This window comes from Anser cygnoides, chromosome 1, assembly GCF_040182565.1.
Source record: "Anser cygnoides isolate HZ-2024a breed goose chromosome 1, Taihu_goose_T2T_genome, whole genome shotgun sequence".
Taxonomy (NCBI): domain Eukaryota; kingdom Metazoa; phylum Chordata; class Aves; order Anseriformes; family Anatidae; genus Anser; species Anser cygnoides.
Window position 1 is genome coordinate 182,964,258 of NC_089873.1, and position 19,563 is coordinate 182,983,820.

The 19,563-nt window shown below is 42.3% G+C and overlaps 1 protein-coding gene across 3 annotated transcripts in view; it reads left to right on the forward strand.

The window, feature by feature from the left end:
* The first annotated feature begins 1,128 nt into the window (after positions 1-1,128).
* Positions 1,129-19,563, forward strand: part of FNDC3A (fibronectin type III domain containing 3A) — a 118,983-nt gene continuing 100,548 nt past the window's right edge. The window contains exons 1-2 of one of the 3 annotated variants that reach the window (XM_066988933.1): positions 1,129-1,284; positions 17,444-17,572. In XM_066988933.1, the coding sequence (XP_066845034.1) occupies positions 17,471-17,572 (102 nt within the window). In that variant the 5' untranslated portion in view covers positions 1,129-1,284; positions 17,444-17,470. Of the gene's footprint in view, positions 1,285-1,336; positions 1,472-17,440; positions 17,573-19,563 lie in introns of those variants that run through there. The other 2 variants (XM_066988936.1, XM_013179603.3) reach the window with 2 other exon arrangements.

Genomic DNA, 19,563 nt, shown 5'->3' on the forward strand with positions numbered 1-19,563 from the left:
AACGCTGTGCAGTGGCATTTGTTCAGCCCTGACTCATAGACAGACGAATGCCACCGGATGAATCACCAGCAGCGCTTTCTGCAGCACCTAACGAGGTAGCTCATCCAAACGCTGATCAGGCTCGAGTCTCTCTAGTTTCGGAGATTCGACGAGGCACAGCCTCGGCTGCTGTTTCACCGGTGAAATTATGGGTTTTGGAAGAGGGGCCTGCAGCGAGCAACCAGGATTTTGCTCACAGCAGCAAACTTCAGCTGGCGCACCCTTGGGCTATCTTCTGTGTGCTGTTAAGCTATAAAAGCCATTAAGCTATAAAATTTCAGCACTGATGAAATGCAAGAGAAATAACAACTTATTAACTTAATAACAGAGAACTTTAAGGCAAATTAACAAAACCACTTTATAAAGCATCTCATTCTGTTCAGTCCACTGCTGCAGAAGGTCATTAAGCCCAACACTGTAGGAAAATCATTTCGATCCATAACGGTTGAAAAGACAAACATTAAGCGAAAGATAATCACTAATTAGCATTCAGGACATTGGCTGAGCATTGCAGGTGTTGAGGGAAGGTGGGTCCTCCCTACAAAGTGAGTGGAAAAAATGTGTTTTTTCCTGGCAGAGGGGGTGGTGGGTATGGGGTGTATTTGGGCAGAGATACCTGTCCTTCCCCCCCCCCCCCCCCCCAAGAAGGAAAGGCTGAGACTGAACCTGAATAACTAGTGACAGGACTAGAGGGAATGGCCTCAAGTTGTGCCAGGGGAGGTTCAGGTTGGAAATGAGGAGACATTTCTTCTCAGAAAGAGCAGTCAGGCACTGGGACGGGTTGCCCAGGGAGGTGGTGGAGTCACCGTCCCTGGGGGTGTTCACGGAAAGGTTGGACGTGGTGCTTGGGGATGTGGTTTAGCGGGTGACACTGGTGGTAGGGGGATGGTTGGACCAGATGATCTTGAAGGTCTTTCCCAACCTTAACGGCTGTGTGCATGCGGGCCCAGCTCAGGGCTGACCCCAGACCCCACCCCCGCCCCACACCTCCACCCTCAGGCCCCGCCCCTACAACGGCCCCGCCCCTCCCCGTCCCCACCCTAGCGGCCCCGCCGCCCCCCGCGCAGGCGCAATGCGCGCCGGAGCCAAGTGCCCCCTCGCGGCCCCTCCCCGCCCTCCACCAAGATGGCGGCCGCGCTCCGCCGGGCGAGGCGGCGGCGAGCGCTGAGCCCGCGGGGCGGCGGCGGCGGCGGCGGCACCACCCCCGGCGGCGGCACCGGCGGCGGCGGCGGGAGGCGCTGACAGGTGCGGGGACGGCGGGCAAGGGCGGCTGCGGGCGAGCCGCAGGTACCCCGGAGTGGGCGGGCGAAGGGGTGGGGGAAGCCAACCGGCTGAGCGGCGCCGCCCCTGCCCGAGCTGCGCCATCGGGAGCTGCCCTCCGCCGCCGGCGGACAGCGAGCCGTTAGCCGGGGCAGCCGGCGGGGCCATGGCGGTGAGTGGCTGCGCCCCTCGGGGGCGAAACTTTCCGCCTGCCTTCTTCCCCCCCCCCTTCCCCCGGGGGGGGACCGGGGGCAGGCGGGGAGGGAGGCGGCGGCGGCTCCTGGGAGCGCCGTGCTGGGGGTGCCGGGCGTGCCTTTTTCTGCCCCCGAAATGTGCGCGTTGCCCTCGCCGGGACGGCTCCCTGCACCCCCCCCCCCCCCCGCCCCCGGCTCCCTCCCCGAGGTTGGTGCGAAGCCCCGCGGAAACTTTGCGTCGCTTCCCGGCAGCTGGGGAGCGAAAGCAAAATCGAAACTTTGCGGCGGGCTCGGGCAGCGCGGAGCCGAGGGGAGAAACGGGGAAAAACAGCGGGGGGGGGGGGGGGAGCCGGTCCTGCTGCGGGGGGCATCCTGTGGGGAGCCTTAGGAAACTGCGTAACTTTGTCAAATTATTTTTATTAGGCGATTTGTTAGCTGCCTGGAACAGCAGGTGTTAGTCCCGAGCATCTCACGTCACCAAGTAATTCCTGCAAAACCACCTTTCCTTTCACAATTTAACTCTATTTAATTGAATACGTAGCTGGCCCTACGTTTCATAAATAGTCACGAAGGCTCGTGAATTTCTTGCCGTGGAGCGTTTGGTAGCTTTGGTCTCAGCAGCACCGGAACCTGCAGCTTCTAAGCTTCCAGCTGGAAAGAAGCTGTTTTGTTGTTATGGCAATGGGCAACTTTGGCTTAGTGCAGCCTGGGTGTACAGAAGTGTGTCTGTAGCCGTGATGTGAATCTGCATGCATGGGTGCGTTTATATTCCGTGTCGTGAAGTAGCGTGAATCACAGCCACTCAGCAGTCCTCAAAATTCACAAACTGTAATCAACGAAATTTGTTTTTCCGTGTTTCTTTTTAAGGAAATAGACTTAAACGATTGTGAAGTTCGACCACGTGACGAAAGGAGAAGTAGTGAGCTTTCAGGTGGGGAGAAGGCTGGGCACGCTGGAGCTAGCTGAGTATGTATGGTGCTCAAGGTTGCAAATTGGAGAGGGTTCTTAATAGCTGGCGTTCCTACTGAGTGTTGGGGGAGTGGGAACGGTGCAAATCGAGTTTGGAAAGAATCGGTTACGTGAGGACCATCAGGTGCCGATTTTGGCTGATGAAGCCTCAGTTGAGAGAGACAGTTCTGTCCTCGGAAAGGCCAGCACTCAGCAGTGGGTTGCTCAGGTCACTTGGTCAGGATGAGAGCGTTCTGCTTCGAGCAGGCTCCTGGACTGACTACTCTAGGTGATAATATTAACCAGAATCGGCTGAGTGCCTCAGGTTTTTCAAAGCGGGTGAAGACCTGAGGCTTTTTTGCTGTATGACAAACTCTAGGTGTAAGAGTTGCTTGAGGCTCAGGTCATTACGTACAATGCTGAAGTTACCAGATTTCAATCTTAGTGGCGTTTCTACCATTTTCAGACTTGGAGTTTCCACTACTTTGTGGACTTAACTCAAAGGCTTTTTATTTTTATAGGTAATAATGTAATGGAGCTGCAGAAACTTGAGTTATGATTCAGACTAATAACTCATTTGCTTTGGGCTGTGAGTTCTGTGGATCTTGATGCTTTTGTTTGTTATTCTTTGCCTTGTGGCCATTTAATTTAGCTTGAATTTGGACCTACATCAGCTAACTCAGTGTTATGATGATGATTGTTCTGGCTCAGGATACCTAATGGAGATCCTTCCTAATTGTTATTGCAACTTTAACTACTTCACCGAACGTGCTGCTTCAGTGTTCTGTCTTAGCACTTATTGGGAAGTAAAACCCTTCAGGCCTGACTTCAGGAGAGGTACAATTTTTCAGCTCGGTCGATACTTTTTCCTAAATGGTTATACCATCTAAATGCTCTTAGGCAGCTAGCTCATTTAACTTGCTGGCAGGTCAGTTCTGAAATAGTGTGTGCTATTGTAGATCTGTTGGTCTTGAGAAGTATTGAGTGCTTGGAGGTATGAGGTGCTGGTGTTGTGCTTGTCTATTGATACCTCTGTCAAAGTGGTGAATCCTATAATCTAACCCCATTCCCCCACCCCACTGTGGGTGGGTGCAACTGGCAATACAGCCTGCTCATTCCCCAGCAGACGGGTACTGGAGAGGACAGTTTTTGTGATGCTGCAGGCCTGCTTCCTAGGCAGCGTTGTCTGCAGCCAGTGATGTTTGGTGGTGGTGCCTTGCAGAACCCGAGGAATTCTCATCTTCCCTCCAGCATCTCTGTACCTTTTATTGACCTCCAGCCTCTAATTGTTACGAGATTTCTAGTTCAATCTCTGCTAAAATGTCTACAGGTAAAGTGTCATGTTTCATTGGTGTATTTCCGTGATCTAAAATACAAATCGGATTTTCTCAGTTATATCTGTCAATAACACCTCTATATTTTATCATCCATTTCTTTAAGACTATTGACTTGGGGAAATTCCCAGGCAATTTGTAGCAAGATTCAACTCATGTGCAGTTTGTGGTGCAGGAGCTGAATTGAGCCTTTGCTTTTCCTATAAGACCATATCTAGTAAAAATAGATTTGACTCAGACTGTCAACTCCTTAGCTTAGCTAAAAGATAGTGCTTGTATCTCAGGGAAGTGATAATAGTTTGGAATGCGTACACTGCTGCTTTTTCTGTACAGTAAACACAAACAATGTTTGTTTTGCTTGTGGGGCCAATGTTTCCTGAGCTGCAGAGATGAGCATTTTTGCTTGTGTTTTGCCATTATACAGTAAACTTTGGGCTTCCTTAATGCCCGTGTTCACTGGATGTCAGTACAGAAACACTATTAACATTTTCCTTGTCTATCTGTAAAGTTTCCTGGTTTTGTTTATGTTCGGTAGTATGTTGGATTGTCATCCTGGGGGGCTGTATTTTGTAGGGCTGACAGGGTAGAAGGATGCTTAGAAAGTGCCCGTAACACCTAATAGCGCCACATGTTTCTGGCAGGTTGTCATCTTTAATTGTTCCAGTCAATCTACATTTAGTTTCAGGTTGGACAAATATTTTTGAAGTCTGACCCACGCCCCCAAGATCTGGTCCTGTTCCAGCTGTGCTTCCTTCGTGTACTCCTGAGCCTGTAACCAGTGAAAAGCTGAAGACTTTTTTGATAAGCTGTCATAGATGGCTTTAACAAAATGTAAATGGAAATAGAATTTGCTATGACATTTTGTCAATAATGAAATATTATTTGTAGCTAGTGTTTTCATGCTGGATGACTGTAAAGGATTGTGTTATTACTTTTCACGGATATATTGGTATAGAATGTTTTTCTGTTTACTGTTACAGAACTTCAGGGATGGAATATCCATGTGCTTTCCAAACCCTCTACTAAAATTTTAATGGCACATTCCTTGGCAGTGTCTTCACAGTGCCTCTCAAATGGAGTCAGAATGGACATACTTCACCCTTTTTATGTTTGTGGTCCCCAAGAAACTTTTGTCTTTATGGGGTGCCTGGGCCCTATAATTGTACTGTTCCACAGTCAGAACATCACCAAAGTTAACATCGGTACTCTGTCTTTCAGTTTGGTATCTTCTGTGCCAAGCACAGTCCCAGCAGGAGCTGGGGCAGTAGTTAAACAGGAGTGCAGGATATGTTAATATTTTTACCCTGCCCCAGCTCAGCTTTGCTTCCAGAACTGCTCTGAAGCATTTAGGACAAAATTAAAAGAGTTGCAAACCATCGTTTATAGGTAATGGAAAAATATTCAACTTGATTACTTAATTACTTTAGGCATAAAGAACTGTCAAAACATCTTCAAGTTTTCAATCCCAGTTTAACCAGTAAACATCATTCTTAGAGGCCTTTAGGAAGAGAGAAGACAGGCACTTTCTAAGATGTGATAAATCTCTTCTGCTTTCCAGAAACACTAAAACAAGTCCTTCTACTTCCTGGCAGCATATGGGCTTCTATAATATAGTGTCAAAAAAAACCCCAACTGTTTCACAGCTGTGAAAAATCACAAAACTGAGCTGATACACTCCATGATTGCAAATAACTACGTATCGAAGTCTGGGAAAGGCTGTCTGCGGGGCAAGTGACAAGGTCCAGAAGGATTTATGCTGTGAATAGTAACTTGATTCAGTAACTGGGGGAAAAGGAGTACGTGGCACAAGAATGCTAACTTTACCTTCTGCATGATAGTTCTTTTTGAATGCGCTTTGATTTTTATCCATTGGTTGCACTTAGAACTGTGAAGCTCAATTCTTAATGCTGTTTGATCGTGAATAACTCCAGAGGAAAATGAACTTCACAGATCCAGAACTTCTATTACATCTACTGTAAAGTAAAACAAACAAATTTATCATTTACGTATGTAAATACTTCTGTGTAAATGCTGTCGAGTTTTCCCAAAGTGCAAATCCAGTGTCTGTGGTAATTAAAGCCCAAGCTGTACTTAGTATAAGATCCTACAAGCATGGGCTACTGCCAAGCTCCTATTTTCCTCTAGTTGATGTAGTATACTCAGTACTGTATCTTACTCCACTGATTACAAAATAAATCCCTCTTCTCCAGCTTGCAGGCTGTAATGTTTTGTTGTTCAGCGTTTGTTGTTCTTTTAACTGGAGAAACTGCATCCTCTAGGTGATCTGACAGAAGGAAACTGAGACATAAGCCACAAAAACATCAGGAGATGAGCTTTGTTTTGGGGCAGGCAGGCACCTTGTAGATGGTGGCAGTGAATCAAGTTGTAATGCATGTGCAAAAAGTTTGCCTGTAGCTGAAAACTAATCTGTAAGCAAAAACTGAATGTCTGTACCAGCATAAGGCAACCCAAAGCAAAACCAGGTGACTTGCAATGTCTTGGCAATGAGAGAGGGCTGGGGTGCTAACAATTCACGAATATTTTAGTGTGTCTATCCGTAGACTGTTTGGGGACTTCCTGCACTAGCAGTAAATATAAGCTACAAGAGTTACCCAATCCTGTAGAATCTATTAAAAAGTAAACAGAGAAGACCATGCTTTCAGAGCACTCTCTCTCCACCCGCTTAGTCTAGTGTGAAGACATGGAAACAAAGTCCTGAGAAATGAGGACTGAAAGAAGCTGCAGAAGTGGGTAGTGACAGCTGACAGTGTTTAGTCCTAGATGCGGCCGGAATAATGTCTAGTTTTGTGGGTTTATTTTTGTTAATGGATTGTCAGCCATTCAGTGTTGCAACTCCACGTGTACAGTAGGAAGCCGAGGACAGTTTTGTCCTCTGACTGGTTGGGCAATCAAACTGGTTGGTCCCATGGGGTTTTGGGGGGCTAAACTTTCCTCGGAGGGTGAGGTGGAGCTTGGGAGCAGGGAGTGCTGGCATCATCTGAGAAACAAGCACCAGTACATGCTCCTGTTTTGATGGTCTTCCCCTTCTGTAGTTGTGGAGACTCCTCCATTGGAGAACTTTTCATGAATTGCATGTTTAATTGTCAAGAGTCACATTCAGCTGGAGCACCCTGCTTCAGTTTTGTGGCATCCAAGTAGCTGTCTCAGCACTGTTGTGGCTGAGTTTAATACTGGGGAAGTGAAGCACCTGCCGGGATGGCTGCCCGTGGACTTTCTCATATCATAGTCAGTAGCTTCACAAGTGCTACGCATTGATGCTGCAAGAAGCACTTCCTCTCTGCCCGCTTATTCCTGTGCTTGGCAGTCATTTGCATGTATGTGTAGTGAAATGGATCAGGCAACTGGTCTACCTTAGAATGGAGCAACTTTTTGAAGAGTAACAAACTGGAGGATAGCTTTAATTCGCTGTACTCTTGGCCAGTTGCTTGTAGTGGTGCAAGTGGGAGTTGCTAGTGTTATTGAGCAGAACTGACTTAGAGCAGTTTGTCCTCATAAAAGAACATCTTTCAGATGTGCTTGTCAAGGCTCAACACCTTTTTTTGGTGTATTCTTACTCTTGAGAAGTAGTTTCCACATGCCTGTCTTGGCTTGTCATGCTCTGTGTTATTATCCTGTTCCTTACGGAAGCAGAGACCTGCAGGTTTTCCAAAAAAAATCAGTGCATGGTTATTTTAAATTATTAGAGTTGTGGCCTCTGATCCTATGTCATCTTGTGTTTGGATAGCATAGTTTTCATTTTTTCAGAACAAGCAGGAAAAAGCTGTTTCGTAAGAGTTCTTTAAAAACTGCTGCTTGTTGTTCTTGAATTGTGCCCTCGTTGTAGCTCCGAGACTGGCAGCTGTCTCTGCAATAAATTTGTCTCGCTGACCAGTCACCTCACCTTAATAAAAGGAAATGCATGATTTTAGTTTGCCTTAAAAGAACTATATGAAAACTTACTTAAAAACTTGGCCTCGCTGCTCATGGCTACCAGAAAAAGGGAGTCGATAACAAATGAGGAAGTAGGTTGGTTCTTGGCATCGAACGCGCTTGTTTTCTTAAAAAATAAGCATGTACTTAACCATTACTTTTGCCTTCATTTCTGTTTAACTGGGAAAGGCCAAGATGTTTTTGAACCCGTATGATCTTCAGAAAATAAACCGAAGGAAATCCAGTCCTGGCAGAATCTTAGGAGAACCTAATTTAGCTGGTTTAGAAGTAAAACTAAGAGAGTTCAAAGAAGTTTTTGAGAAGAGTAGTGTAAAAGTAATAAAACAGCCACGTAGTTTAGACCAGTGTACCATAAATAAAGTTGAACTACATTCGATTTCTTTGAACTGTGTAGTATATTTTCTGCACAACTTACAATCTCGTTTCTTTTTGAGAATCCTTCCCAAGAATATCTGAAAGGCAGCTGATCCTGCAAGACAGAGGAGGCCATGCTCCAGCTCACAAGCGAGGTGCAACAGGGAATCTGGTAAAGACTAGGGACAAGTCAGCCCTCTGGTGCTGGCAATTCACTCGTTGATTTAAAATGCATGCTGTCAAATTAGCTTTGAGTATAGGGAACAGCTTAATTCCCTGTTTTGTGATACAGCTGTAGTTATCACTTCCCAGAAGTTACACAACCAGTTTCAGTTTTTTTCTTTCAAGAAAGGAGGGACAAATTGTTGGAAAGTACTGAATTCTCCTGCAGTAACTTCATGTCATATGTAGTTCATCCAGATATAGGCTGTGGATGGTTTAATAAGAATCTAATAATTGTAACATTTAAACCCAGAATGTGGTGCTTTTGGGTAGTCTTCACTGCATTGCTCTTGATAAACACGCTCAAGTATTTCGTAATCTAAGTGCCAGACTAGGTGAGAAGTGGTAAGTGTCCACGAACATCTTGTCCCTTTCCAGGTGACTGATTTATCAGTGTCTAGTTCTTCTCTATGTAGTCCTCACCTTCAAAAGTTTAGTTTTCTACATTAGCTGCTAATAAGAGCTGAGCCTGTTTGGCTCAGGTTCAAAAACCGCTAGCTCATAAATAGAAATGCATTAAACTTGAACAGCTGGAGTGTTTCCAAGTATCTACCGTGCGTTCTCATATAGGTTATAGAACACATGACATGAATGCATGAACTGCACCTGAAGCTGCTCCTAAATCATTGCAGTTCACAACCTGGAGCATGACGGTAACCTGAAGTAGGTGTTGATTTATTATAATATATTTAACTCCTGCAGCGCTAAGGTTTATACCTGTTCTGCGTGGCTTTGTCATTCGTGCTTTGATGAGAACAGGCAGTAACTGTTGGGAGGGAGTTGGAGCCAGTGGCTGTTTTGGCTATTCAAGTAAAACTGGCATTTGCTCACAAATCAGTATTTTCACCGTAATTGTATTGTGTTCATTGTACAACTTTGTGTTTGCCTTCCAGCAACAACAGTATGAACAGAGATGTGTATTTGATTTCTGGCATTTCTTTGGGAATTGCCTTTAGTGAATATGTGGCGCCACTTGTGAGCTATGGGTGGAGTATTCCCATAGATTCTTTTTTTTTCCTTTGGGGTATTCCATTGCTTATTAAAACCCTTCGCAATGTATTTTCATTTTCAACTGTTCTGATTTGCAGTTTCCAGTGATTGTCAGTTTGACGTTGTTGATTCACTTTACAAAACTACACTTTTTATAATTGTTATGTATCTGCCTGTTTGCAGCTGTAGTATTTTAAACACCAAGACTGAAGGGAATAGCCGTTCAGTTTCACATCACTTAAAAGGAGGTAGACATGTTTCACAAAATGTTTTTCTTCTGACAATTTCACTATAATTTGACCAAAAAAACCCCACAACTCTCTCTGTTCTGTTACAAAATGTTTTACCAATTTTTCCAGAAATTGCTTTTCTAGAACAGGAAAAAATGAAAAGCGAAGTACATATTTTTAAATAAATTGAGTATTAATTAAATTATCAATTCAAAACTGGGAAGAAAAAAGTATATCCTGGTATACCACAATTGCCATGTCTGGAGACATGTGACTAGAAAATATTGCAAATCTACCGGGCAGAAGAAATTAAAACAATTCTGCTAGCTTCTGTTTCTTAAAAACAAACTATTCAGTTTGTTTCATAACTTTAATAGCTCAGGTGCAACTTTATGGATCATTGGGTAATTTTATTCTAATATGTTTCTATACCAGCAACATCCCCGCATCTGAGCTTTATCCAGCAGTGCATTAAGTGGCATGACTAACATCTGTCACTTACGCTTTGTTCTTTCCTCTTCACCCCAGGGAGGTATTGGTGTACTTTGTTTTCAGAATTTCCCCCATTTTAGCATGTTTGTACATCTTAGGCTCTTGTATTTGTTAACCCTATCTGATGACTTCTGAAATGGTTTGCTGATTGGAAAGATTGGAAGGATAGCAATTCTTACAAGTTTCAAACTGGCAGGCAGGTGATATCTTTTAAGGACTGTAGGAAATGATAAAGAATGAACATATCTCCCAGTAGGCATTAAAGAATGGATATGGTGAGTACTTCCAAATGCATAAAGCACTGGAAGAGTTTAAATAGTAGCTTGCATCTTCTTTAAAAGAACAGTCACTCGGATGTGAGGCTCTAACCTAAATAACAGGGCTTTATTACTTCAGCTCTTTTCCAGGATATTTATTTTTAAAGTGCCCTGCTGTCTTCATGTTGGAGAAGGCAAGATCGCCGCGTTTCTTTCACTGGGGCTGGGGGAAGTTTTTATGGCCTTTATGGTTCTGGAAGTTCAGTCCTTGGTCTCTGACAAAGCCTAGCAAGCGTTGTCTCCTGTGCAGAGCAGATTTTCCTCCTTACTGGAAGTTCTTCGTGCCTGTGGCTCCTGGGGGAGCGTAGCTGCAGAAGAACCCAGGTGAGGAAGGAATGCACACCTGCTCTGCCGAAGCCCACTGGGAAAACACACCTCGTGGCAACCTCGAATTGGCAGCTGTAACGTGAAACAGGCTGAAGCACGTATGAAACTGCTCCGACAACAAAGTCTTGGAATGGCCCTGGTTTTGTCGATTCTTATTTAAAATCAGCATGTGATTTGGAAATGTTTAGTGTTGATTTCATCGAGCCTGTTCCTTCTGCTGCACCTTTCTGTGTTAGGCACTTCAGTCTTTTCCCTGCTCACCTTCTGTCCTCATGCCCTGTAGGATCATGGCCCTTGTGTGCAGTCCTCTGCAATAATAACTGTATCTGTTGGTCAATAGATTTGACAGAATTAGGATGTCAAAGAGCATAAAGTTGCTGTGATTGTTGTGGCAGCAAGCAGGTAGGTAGAGAAGAACAACTCTGTAATCACAAAAGAGGAAAATTGAAGCAACGCAAATTTCTCCATCAGTAGGCACCAGAGAAACCACTGGAGGGTGGCTCTTTGGTTCTGATCTATCGAAAACCATGTAACTTCAGCATTGCATGCCATACTTTGATTGACTTATACTTTGGTGTTTATAGAAAAATAGGACTCTAGAAAGGGCCTTTGGAGACTGTGTACTTCAGCTTCTCATCAGGACCTTGTGTGGTCAGGTTTTGACTTGCTACAGCAATGGTCTCTAAGCTTCTTGACTGCACCCCTGTCAAGATTTTTTTGAACATGCACCCTGAATGGGTGTTCTAGTTATTCATAAATTATATACGTGTACTGCTGTACTAATATGTATATTATAAAAACAATTAGAATGAGATAAAGATGAAAAAACACTATTTAAATATCTTTTTATTAATGGTACAAAAACTACTTTCTTGTGCACCCCCTGGGATGTGTACACCCTATTTCATCTGCAAGATGAATATTATATAGATCTATGTGTAGATTATAGATATATACAGATAGATTATATACAGACAGATATAGATTATAGATATATACAGATTATATAGATCTGCAAGATTAATATTTTGCTCCATCTCAGGACAACCTGTGCCAGCACTACACAGGTCTCCCTCTGACTGTGCCTTTTACCTTACGGCCAGATACAATTTCCAGTGCTGCAGTTCTCCATCACTTCTTTGACTTCTGTCATGCACCTCCAGGAAGAGCTTGATTTGGGCTTTGAGTAACCACCCTTCAGGTAGTGGAATCCAGCAGGTAGTTGACCCCTTGTCTTCTCTAGTTCTTGTCACTTCTCCTGGTCTGTCATGTGCTTTTTCTACCGAGGAGGTAATTGGGAAAAGCACAGCTGGACATGGTATTCCAAATGCCACCTTGTAAGTGCTGAGTGGTTGGGAACCATCACCTACCTCGCTCAGCCCACCAGCAGTGCTTCTGCTATTGCAGCCCGGCGTGCCGTGAGGATGCGTGCTGCTGACTCATGTTCTTTTACCTTGGTGATCCAGCTGATTGAATGCTGATGTGCTTTCAGAGGCTGTTGTTAAGATCAGCCGCTAGACTCTTGGAGATGGAAATGCTGATCTTTTTCAAGAGCAGAGGAAACGCGCTGCCTGGTGATTTCAACCTTGCAATATTCCTTAACCATTAATGAATGAGTGAGTAATAAGCAGAGTTGTGTTCATCTTCAGAACATAAAAGTAATGCCACAGAAACATTAATGGACCAAATCTGAAGGTATCTAAGGACTGAGTTAAATTGTGATTACAGTTCAGGAAGGCATACTTTGCCTGCTGAACTATTGAGTGGAACTTAAGTCTTTGAGCCTTAATGTTATTTTGGCTTGTTAGTGCAATCGGTTCCATAATGGTTCCTCAGGTATCACCCCAGAGCCTCTAAACAAGTCATATACAGTAAGTATAGATGCCTTCCATTGTTTCAGCTCTGGTAGCCTTCAGAAAAATCTCCTTCACAGTCTTCAAATTTGTAAGACAGGGAAAATGCTAATAGTTCAATTTGGGGTAGCAGGGAACAGTTTGAAGTCTTGTACAAAGCATTAACCTACCCAGCTTGGTTGAAAACTCAGACCTTGCATCTTCCTTGAATCCTAGAACAGCCTCAGCACGGATTTTGCAAGAACAGTGTCAGCTGAATTAGCAATCCTGTGTTACACTTTGAATGTGTACTACTAATTCAGTATATTCAGTACCAAGACAAAAAAGGAGATAGCTATTCATGCAGCAGTTGTTGCTGTGCATGAGTCAGTATAGATTTCTAAATAGCTGTGCCTTTAATGCACTGCTGACAGAAAATTGCCTCAGCTTTTTCTATGCGTAGCATTGGTATTACCTACCTGTTCATCTAAGGTGTCACCTTCCTGGTCTGGTCTCTTTTTAATATGCCCTCAAGAATGGTGCAGTTAGTTGGCCTTAAGTCCTTGGTGCAGTTAGTTGGCCTTAAGTCCTTAGACTTATCTCACTTCATTATTTTACCCCTTCCCTACTATTCGTTAGTGGTGCAGGAAACCTTGACTAGACCAGTGAACTGTTTGTAGTGGCTCTGCAGACTGTCGGATGCAGCCTTCCCTTGTTGTCTGAATGCAGGCTGCTTTGCTTGTGTCTTCTTCGAGACCTCATTGCTAAATGAGGTTAACCTGTTGATATAACTCATGTTAATAGCCTTTTGGGGAGCTTTTGTTTTTCTAGCTGCTTACTTTTAATTATCCTGTCCTTCTTAGAATCGACCCTTCACAGGATTGAGTTATTTTTTTTAGAAAGAATAGCTTTACCTTTATGTATTAAAACCTTTTGTTGTGTCTAGCTTTTTCATGTATTCATGCCATTTTAGTGTAGTAAAATGACTTAGTCTCTTATCACTGTTACGGTTTGTTATTTCCAGACTTCCTTCTGACTCTTTCCTAAGAGCTGACTTAAAGACACATTCTACAATGACAAGCCAAGAACGAATACCTTCCCTTCCTATCAGAAACTCACCCGCTCTATAATTCTGCATTTACCAATAATATTCGAGGGCTGTCATTCCAGTTTTAATCCATGTACTGATTTTGTTCAAGAAAAATGCATAAATGCCAGAAAAGGTCTGATTGTTATAGCAGTGCTCTTATCAGTCCCTTTGTCAGCCACACTTCACCAGAAGATTCTCATCAAGTTAATTGGATAAGATTTATTTCATCAATCATACTTATCTTTTAATTCTTTACAAATAACATCCAGTCTTGACTGTGAACTTGTTTGGTCTTGGATCACTATTGGCTAACATGAGTATATTGTCCCATTTGCCCTCTTACAGTAGAGTATTTAATGGAAGGCTTCTGGTTTTCTTCCAGACCTCTGAGACTTTCCCAAGACTAGAGTTATCTGGAAGTCTGTTTCAAAGATCTAGTTAGATATCTCTCTTCTTCCAGAAGTTGTGAATGCCAGCTAGCTGGTTCTGCTGATTTAAAAGCTCTGATTTGATACCTTTACATCAAATGTGATATAATTGCTTTTGGATCTGAGATATGCTTGTTGAGCATTTCTGCTTATTTTGACGCTAACCTTTTGTTTCTTTTATGACGTCTCCTTCCTCTGCTACACAATACTCCTTTTTCAAATTTCTGTCTGTTCTTATTTGTCCTCATAGCAAAAGAAAAAAACACCTGCAAGTGGTGGGCACACCACACCTGACTGACTGACAAGGTTATGCACACTGACTTGTACAGATTGCTGCCTCTTGACCACTGGTGGGGAGAAGGTTTTTAATGGTACGTGTAGCATGGGCCCACACTGGTGTTGGGTTTGTCTGTAGTCTTCAAGGCTAGTTCAGAGGCGTTGCAGAGAAAACATATTGTATTGTCAGGAAAGCATTGATTTACTTCTCTTTCTAGATGGATTACACAGCCTGACAGGTAGTACTTTTATTATTGTTGTAGAGGGTGTCAGGAATAACACTACCTGGTACCTCCTGTCAGGGCTTATCAATGAGCAGCAGTGCTTCATCTCCAGAATAAATCAAACGCTTGGATCCAGACATGGAACTTACCCATGTCCCAGGTAAAGCACTGAAGTCTGCGCTACCATCCTAAGCGCTCCGTGCCTGTAGGAACTTGTTTTATATGAATCAAATTGTTGAGCACCCGTGAGGACATCAATCAATGAATCTGAGAACAAATATTATATGTCCAGAAGTGGTCATTAGTTGTCATATCTGAGTTGATCTCGGTTAATTCTCATTGATGTCCAATTTGATAGATATGTTTTGATTTTTGCTCAATAAATGGTGCTAGCACTGAGTGTATAATAAGTTATGAAATCAGTCAAAAAATCATTGTGCATGTGATGAAGGAGGTCAGTGCTCTCTTATTTAAGAGGCATTTGCAAGGTAGTTTGGGAAAATGAACTTTATTCTATTTAGACCTGGGGAAATTCAAGCTTGGATAAGTCTAGAAGCATGTTCTCTTAGTTTGGAGTACTTTAATTACTTTTGTCTGTGACACTATGGATAGGTATTTCCATGTATTTTGCACTCCTGTAAGATTAAGAGATGGCACAAGAGCAAGCCTGTTTATAGCTATAATCATGGGAGAAGGGATGCCTTGATTCTAATCCTGCTTCTAGGCTGTCTGTTCACTTTACATTAAATGGTCATTGGATAATATCCTGGGAAGCGTACCATCGAACTTGCCAGCTTGAAAGATGATCCAAATAACTTTCATCAGCCTTCTGCCACCTGCAGAAGTGGCGGGGACTGACTGTAGCCTGGAGGATTTTTTGATGAGTGGCAAAGCCTTTAAAGTAAGGTAGGAATATAAAACTGTCCTCATTGCTTGGGAGACTAATTAGTCTTGCTAAGCAGCTATAAATGACTTGATATAAATGGTGATGAATTCTTAAGTAATCACAGTTTCAAAGTCTTTTAACCTATAGTTTTTTTTCTAACTTTAATCTTTGCAGAGTATATCAGGAAAGTAAATAAAATATAAAAAAAAAAAATCAGAATGCTTTTTTTTCCCAGGTTCACAACTTCATAGTAGGACAACCTTCAGCATGGGAACAGCTTAATGGCACTGTGTGCACATAGCTGTATGACAAGTTTATAGTGCTTTGTTAATGCATTTTCCAGAAAACGCAAACTCTGATTTGCATCAGTATTCTTGTACTGACAGCACAGTATCACAGATTTCAGCCCATGGCAAGTGTATAACATCATCTGCCTTAGAGGAGCAAACATGTAAAAGCAGTAAAAAGGCTGGGGTAGAGACAGTTTTAGAGACGCCTTCTGTGTAGTAAGCTGTAAGAGCAGCTCTTCAATCAAATAACATCTCTAGAACTTAGTGCTGAAGTCATTATGCTGGTATTATCCCTTGAATTTTATCGGGTATCTCTTCATTTAAAGTAAGTTACATACTGTAAATAGCAAGCATCTGTGTTTATGAACAGATGGTATATTTGTGTTGGAAATTTAGAAGTGTTCGTGGGGAGTTTCATTAGGCAGATAATCTCAAGGCAGAACTTTGAAAGCCAGCAACATAACTGACTGTTTAACTTTAAAATTGTACCTACCTATTTTCACCAGAGAACTGTAGATACTTGCTAAGGGAGGCAGTTCTACTCTAGAAATAGTATAAGCTTTTTCTCAGCTTAATCATTATGTATATGTTTGATGTTAAACACTGTTTTCGGATGCAAAATGTAACTAACATGGGAATTCTGAATGTATCATTCACCTCTAGTGAAGTCTTCCCATCTGTCTTTGTTTTGTTGAGAAATTTTGGTTTCTTAATTCTTGTTGATCTAATTCTTTTTTTTTTTTTCTTTCAATAGCTAGCTGTACAGCATCCGGTTGGGGCAGAGTTAAGACCAGTACACTAAATCAGTGTAATCTGATTTAGTTTTTTGAAAGTTTTTTTAACTTTAAAATGAAGTAGAATTTCAGAAGCAGTTTATTAGATTTTTCACACAGGAAGTATGTATGATTAAATTGTAACTTTTAGCTTTTCTGGTCTTAATTCTTCATACCACACCAATACATAATATACTATGGCTGGTTAATGTCACGGATACTAACAGAAAGCAAAATTCAGCTGGGTGTTTCTCTGTTACTTGACACTCATCAGAGTTGAAGTGATCACTGCTTTCATTGACCTCTTGTTTGTGTTTGTTTTTTCTTGCAAGTTTTAGCTACTGGTAAAGCTGTTAAAGGGTTGCCCACTGTTTATCAAAACAACATTGCTTTAATTCCAGGGTTAATTTATTTTTTTTAAGTACAGATAGTAAGATTGTGCAGAAACTTTTTAATTCATTTTTCTCACTTGGACATATCAGTTGTCCCTAAAAGAAGTGTCTTGTTTGATGTAATACTAGAAAAAGTAGGTTGGTGATTTAAAAAATAGTAGCGCTGCTGTCCCTGTTCTTAGATCTGTTTATACCACTTTCACATAAACAAGAACACTATATATTGAAGTTCTAAGGCAACTGCTTTGTTTTCATATCTTTCCAACAAGCATTTTGTAACCAGTGACGGTCAAACTTCGACAAAAATCTTCCTTTATAGTCAAAGTTTAAAAAAAAAGTTTCTTGACTCAAAAGGCTTTGATGGCTCTTCTAAGGTCTAGCCACTAGAGGGGGTCTAAACCTACCCTCTGTAAGCACAGTTTATCATAGTTCATGAAACATCTTCCAGTTTGCATAATTGCTGGAATATTGTGGCAAGGTACTTTTTAAAGGTGTGTGTAACTTTAATTTAAAACAAAAAAGGACTATTTTTGAAGGGTAACAATTCAGAAATACGTATATAGTATAACCATTTGAATAACTTTTTCTTTGCAGGTGATCTTGTGAATTTGTGAACCATCAATGATGGCAGAACACCCACCATTACTGGATACCACTTCGATTATAAGTAGTGAAATCCCTCTTCTAACTTCCCCTATTGTTAGCGGTGATGGAGCACAACAGGTAAGAAAACTTCAGTATCTTTTTTCCTTCTTCCGACAGTGTCATTGACATATTGACACTGTAAAAGGTAGCCTCCTATTTTTGTGCAACTCTGGTCATACATGTATTTTAGAGGTTGAGGTGAAGATAGAGCTTGTGCAGAGAAGAGATTTGTTAGGAGCATGAAGCAGAAAACCTGTCTTCTGAAAGAACATTTTCATAGAAAGATGGGACTAGACAGCTGCCAAGCAGTCCAGCAATGCCTGAGTCTTAATTTAGAAGCTATATATTTACATTGCCACGTGACCTTGTTGAGCTTAATAAGCCTCCCCTTATGATAGAGCTTATTAGCTCAGACACATATGCTAACAACTTTGGCCTCTAGACTGACTTTCTTCCTTACAACTGAGTATTTTGAATGCTGGGACTTGCTTTTGTTTGTTAGTGTCTGCCTGGACACTTCTTATATTTTGATAGGCAGAAACGGTCAAGCTGATGGCTAAGAAAAAAAATTACAAATGTGGTTTTGGAAGACTTGAGAAGTGTCAGCTCCAGAGGGAGATAAAATTAAAAAAAAAAAAAGTGTTAGCAAAAACATATATCTTCTATATCTTTAACTTGAGAATATTTTAGGCCCAAGAGAAGCATGATTCTGGAACAGCTTCCAGGGGGAGAAAAGGGATAAAACAAACAAACAAAACCTAAGTGTCTTGGAGTATCTGAACAGATTGAGATCACTGCCTGTTATAGCAGGAGACTGCATTTGATGATACAGGAAAGGCTCTTAGTCTGCTGTTCCTGTGTTTGATCTTTATGCAGAAGAAGACATTATGAGGGGAATTGTTTTGTAGGGTAAAAATACAGAAGAGATCTAAAATGAGACTGGAGCAGGGATTGCAGCAGTTCCCAAAATTGTTTTTGGGCCGTGGTAAGATCTTTACATTGTAGAAGCTTATTTACAGAGAAAGCTGGTAAGTCCCATTTAATAAAGGCACAGACAGAAAACTCCAGAACGAAGGGAAGAGACAATACTCAGTCTTGCTTTCTCTCCCAATTCCGCTTTCAGATACTGAATTTTAGAAGTAGTAATCTGTAGCATGTAAGGAAAGAACTGTTACTGTTTTCTTGCATGATCTGCCTTGAAAAGTTCAATTTTAAAGCCTTGCAAACAAGAGAATAAAGCATGCCTACATAAAGTTAAGCACTCCACAACCATTTCTTTTCTTTACCCATATGTAAATAGTCTTTATACTACTATTCAAAACTTCTCATAGATGTATAGCAGATTACTTGAGGCTGGAAGCAAACTCTGGAGCTCATGTAGTCAAACTTCCCCTTACCCAAAGCAGGGTCGACTCAAACAGGTCATGCAGGACCATGCCCAGTTGGGTTTTACACATCCATGAGCATAAGGGACTCCACAGCCTTTCTGGCAGTTAGTGAGGGCGGTTGAATACTGGGGAACAGTGGCATAATTTCTTACATTTCAGTGGAAGTTCTTATTTTGGTTTGTGCTCACTCTTTTGTCCTTTCACTGGGCACTGTTGAGAAGACTGTTTTGTTTATTCCCACCTTTCAGGTATTCATACACGTCATAGAATGGCTCAGGATGGAAGGAACCTTAAAGATCATCTAATTCCAACCCCCCTGCCATAGACAGGGATGCCACCCACTAGATCAGGTTGGCCAAAGGCCACATCCAGCCTGGCCTTGAGCACTTCCAGGGATGGGGCTTCCACAACTTGGCAACCTGTTCCAGTGCTTCACTACCCTTACAGTGAAGAATTTCCTCCTAATGTCTAGTCTAAATCTGTCCTCTTTTAGTTTAAGAGGATAGATTTAGAAGTTAGATTTCACTGTTGAGAAGACTTTTGTTTATTACCCCTCTCAGGTATTCATACATACTAATAACAAGATCCTCCCTTGAGCCTCCTCTTCTCCAGGCTGAACAATCCTAGCGCTCTCAGCCTCTTCTCACATGTCAAATGCTCCAGTCCTTTCATCATCTAGCC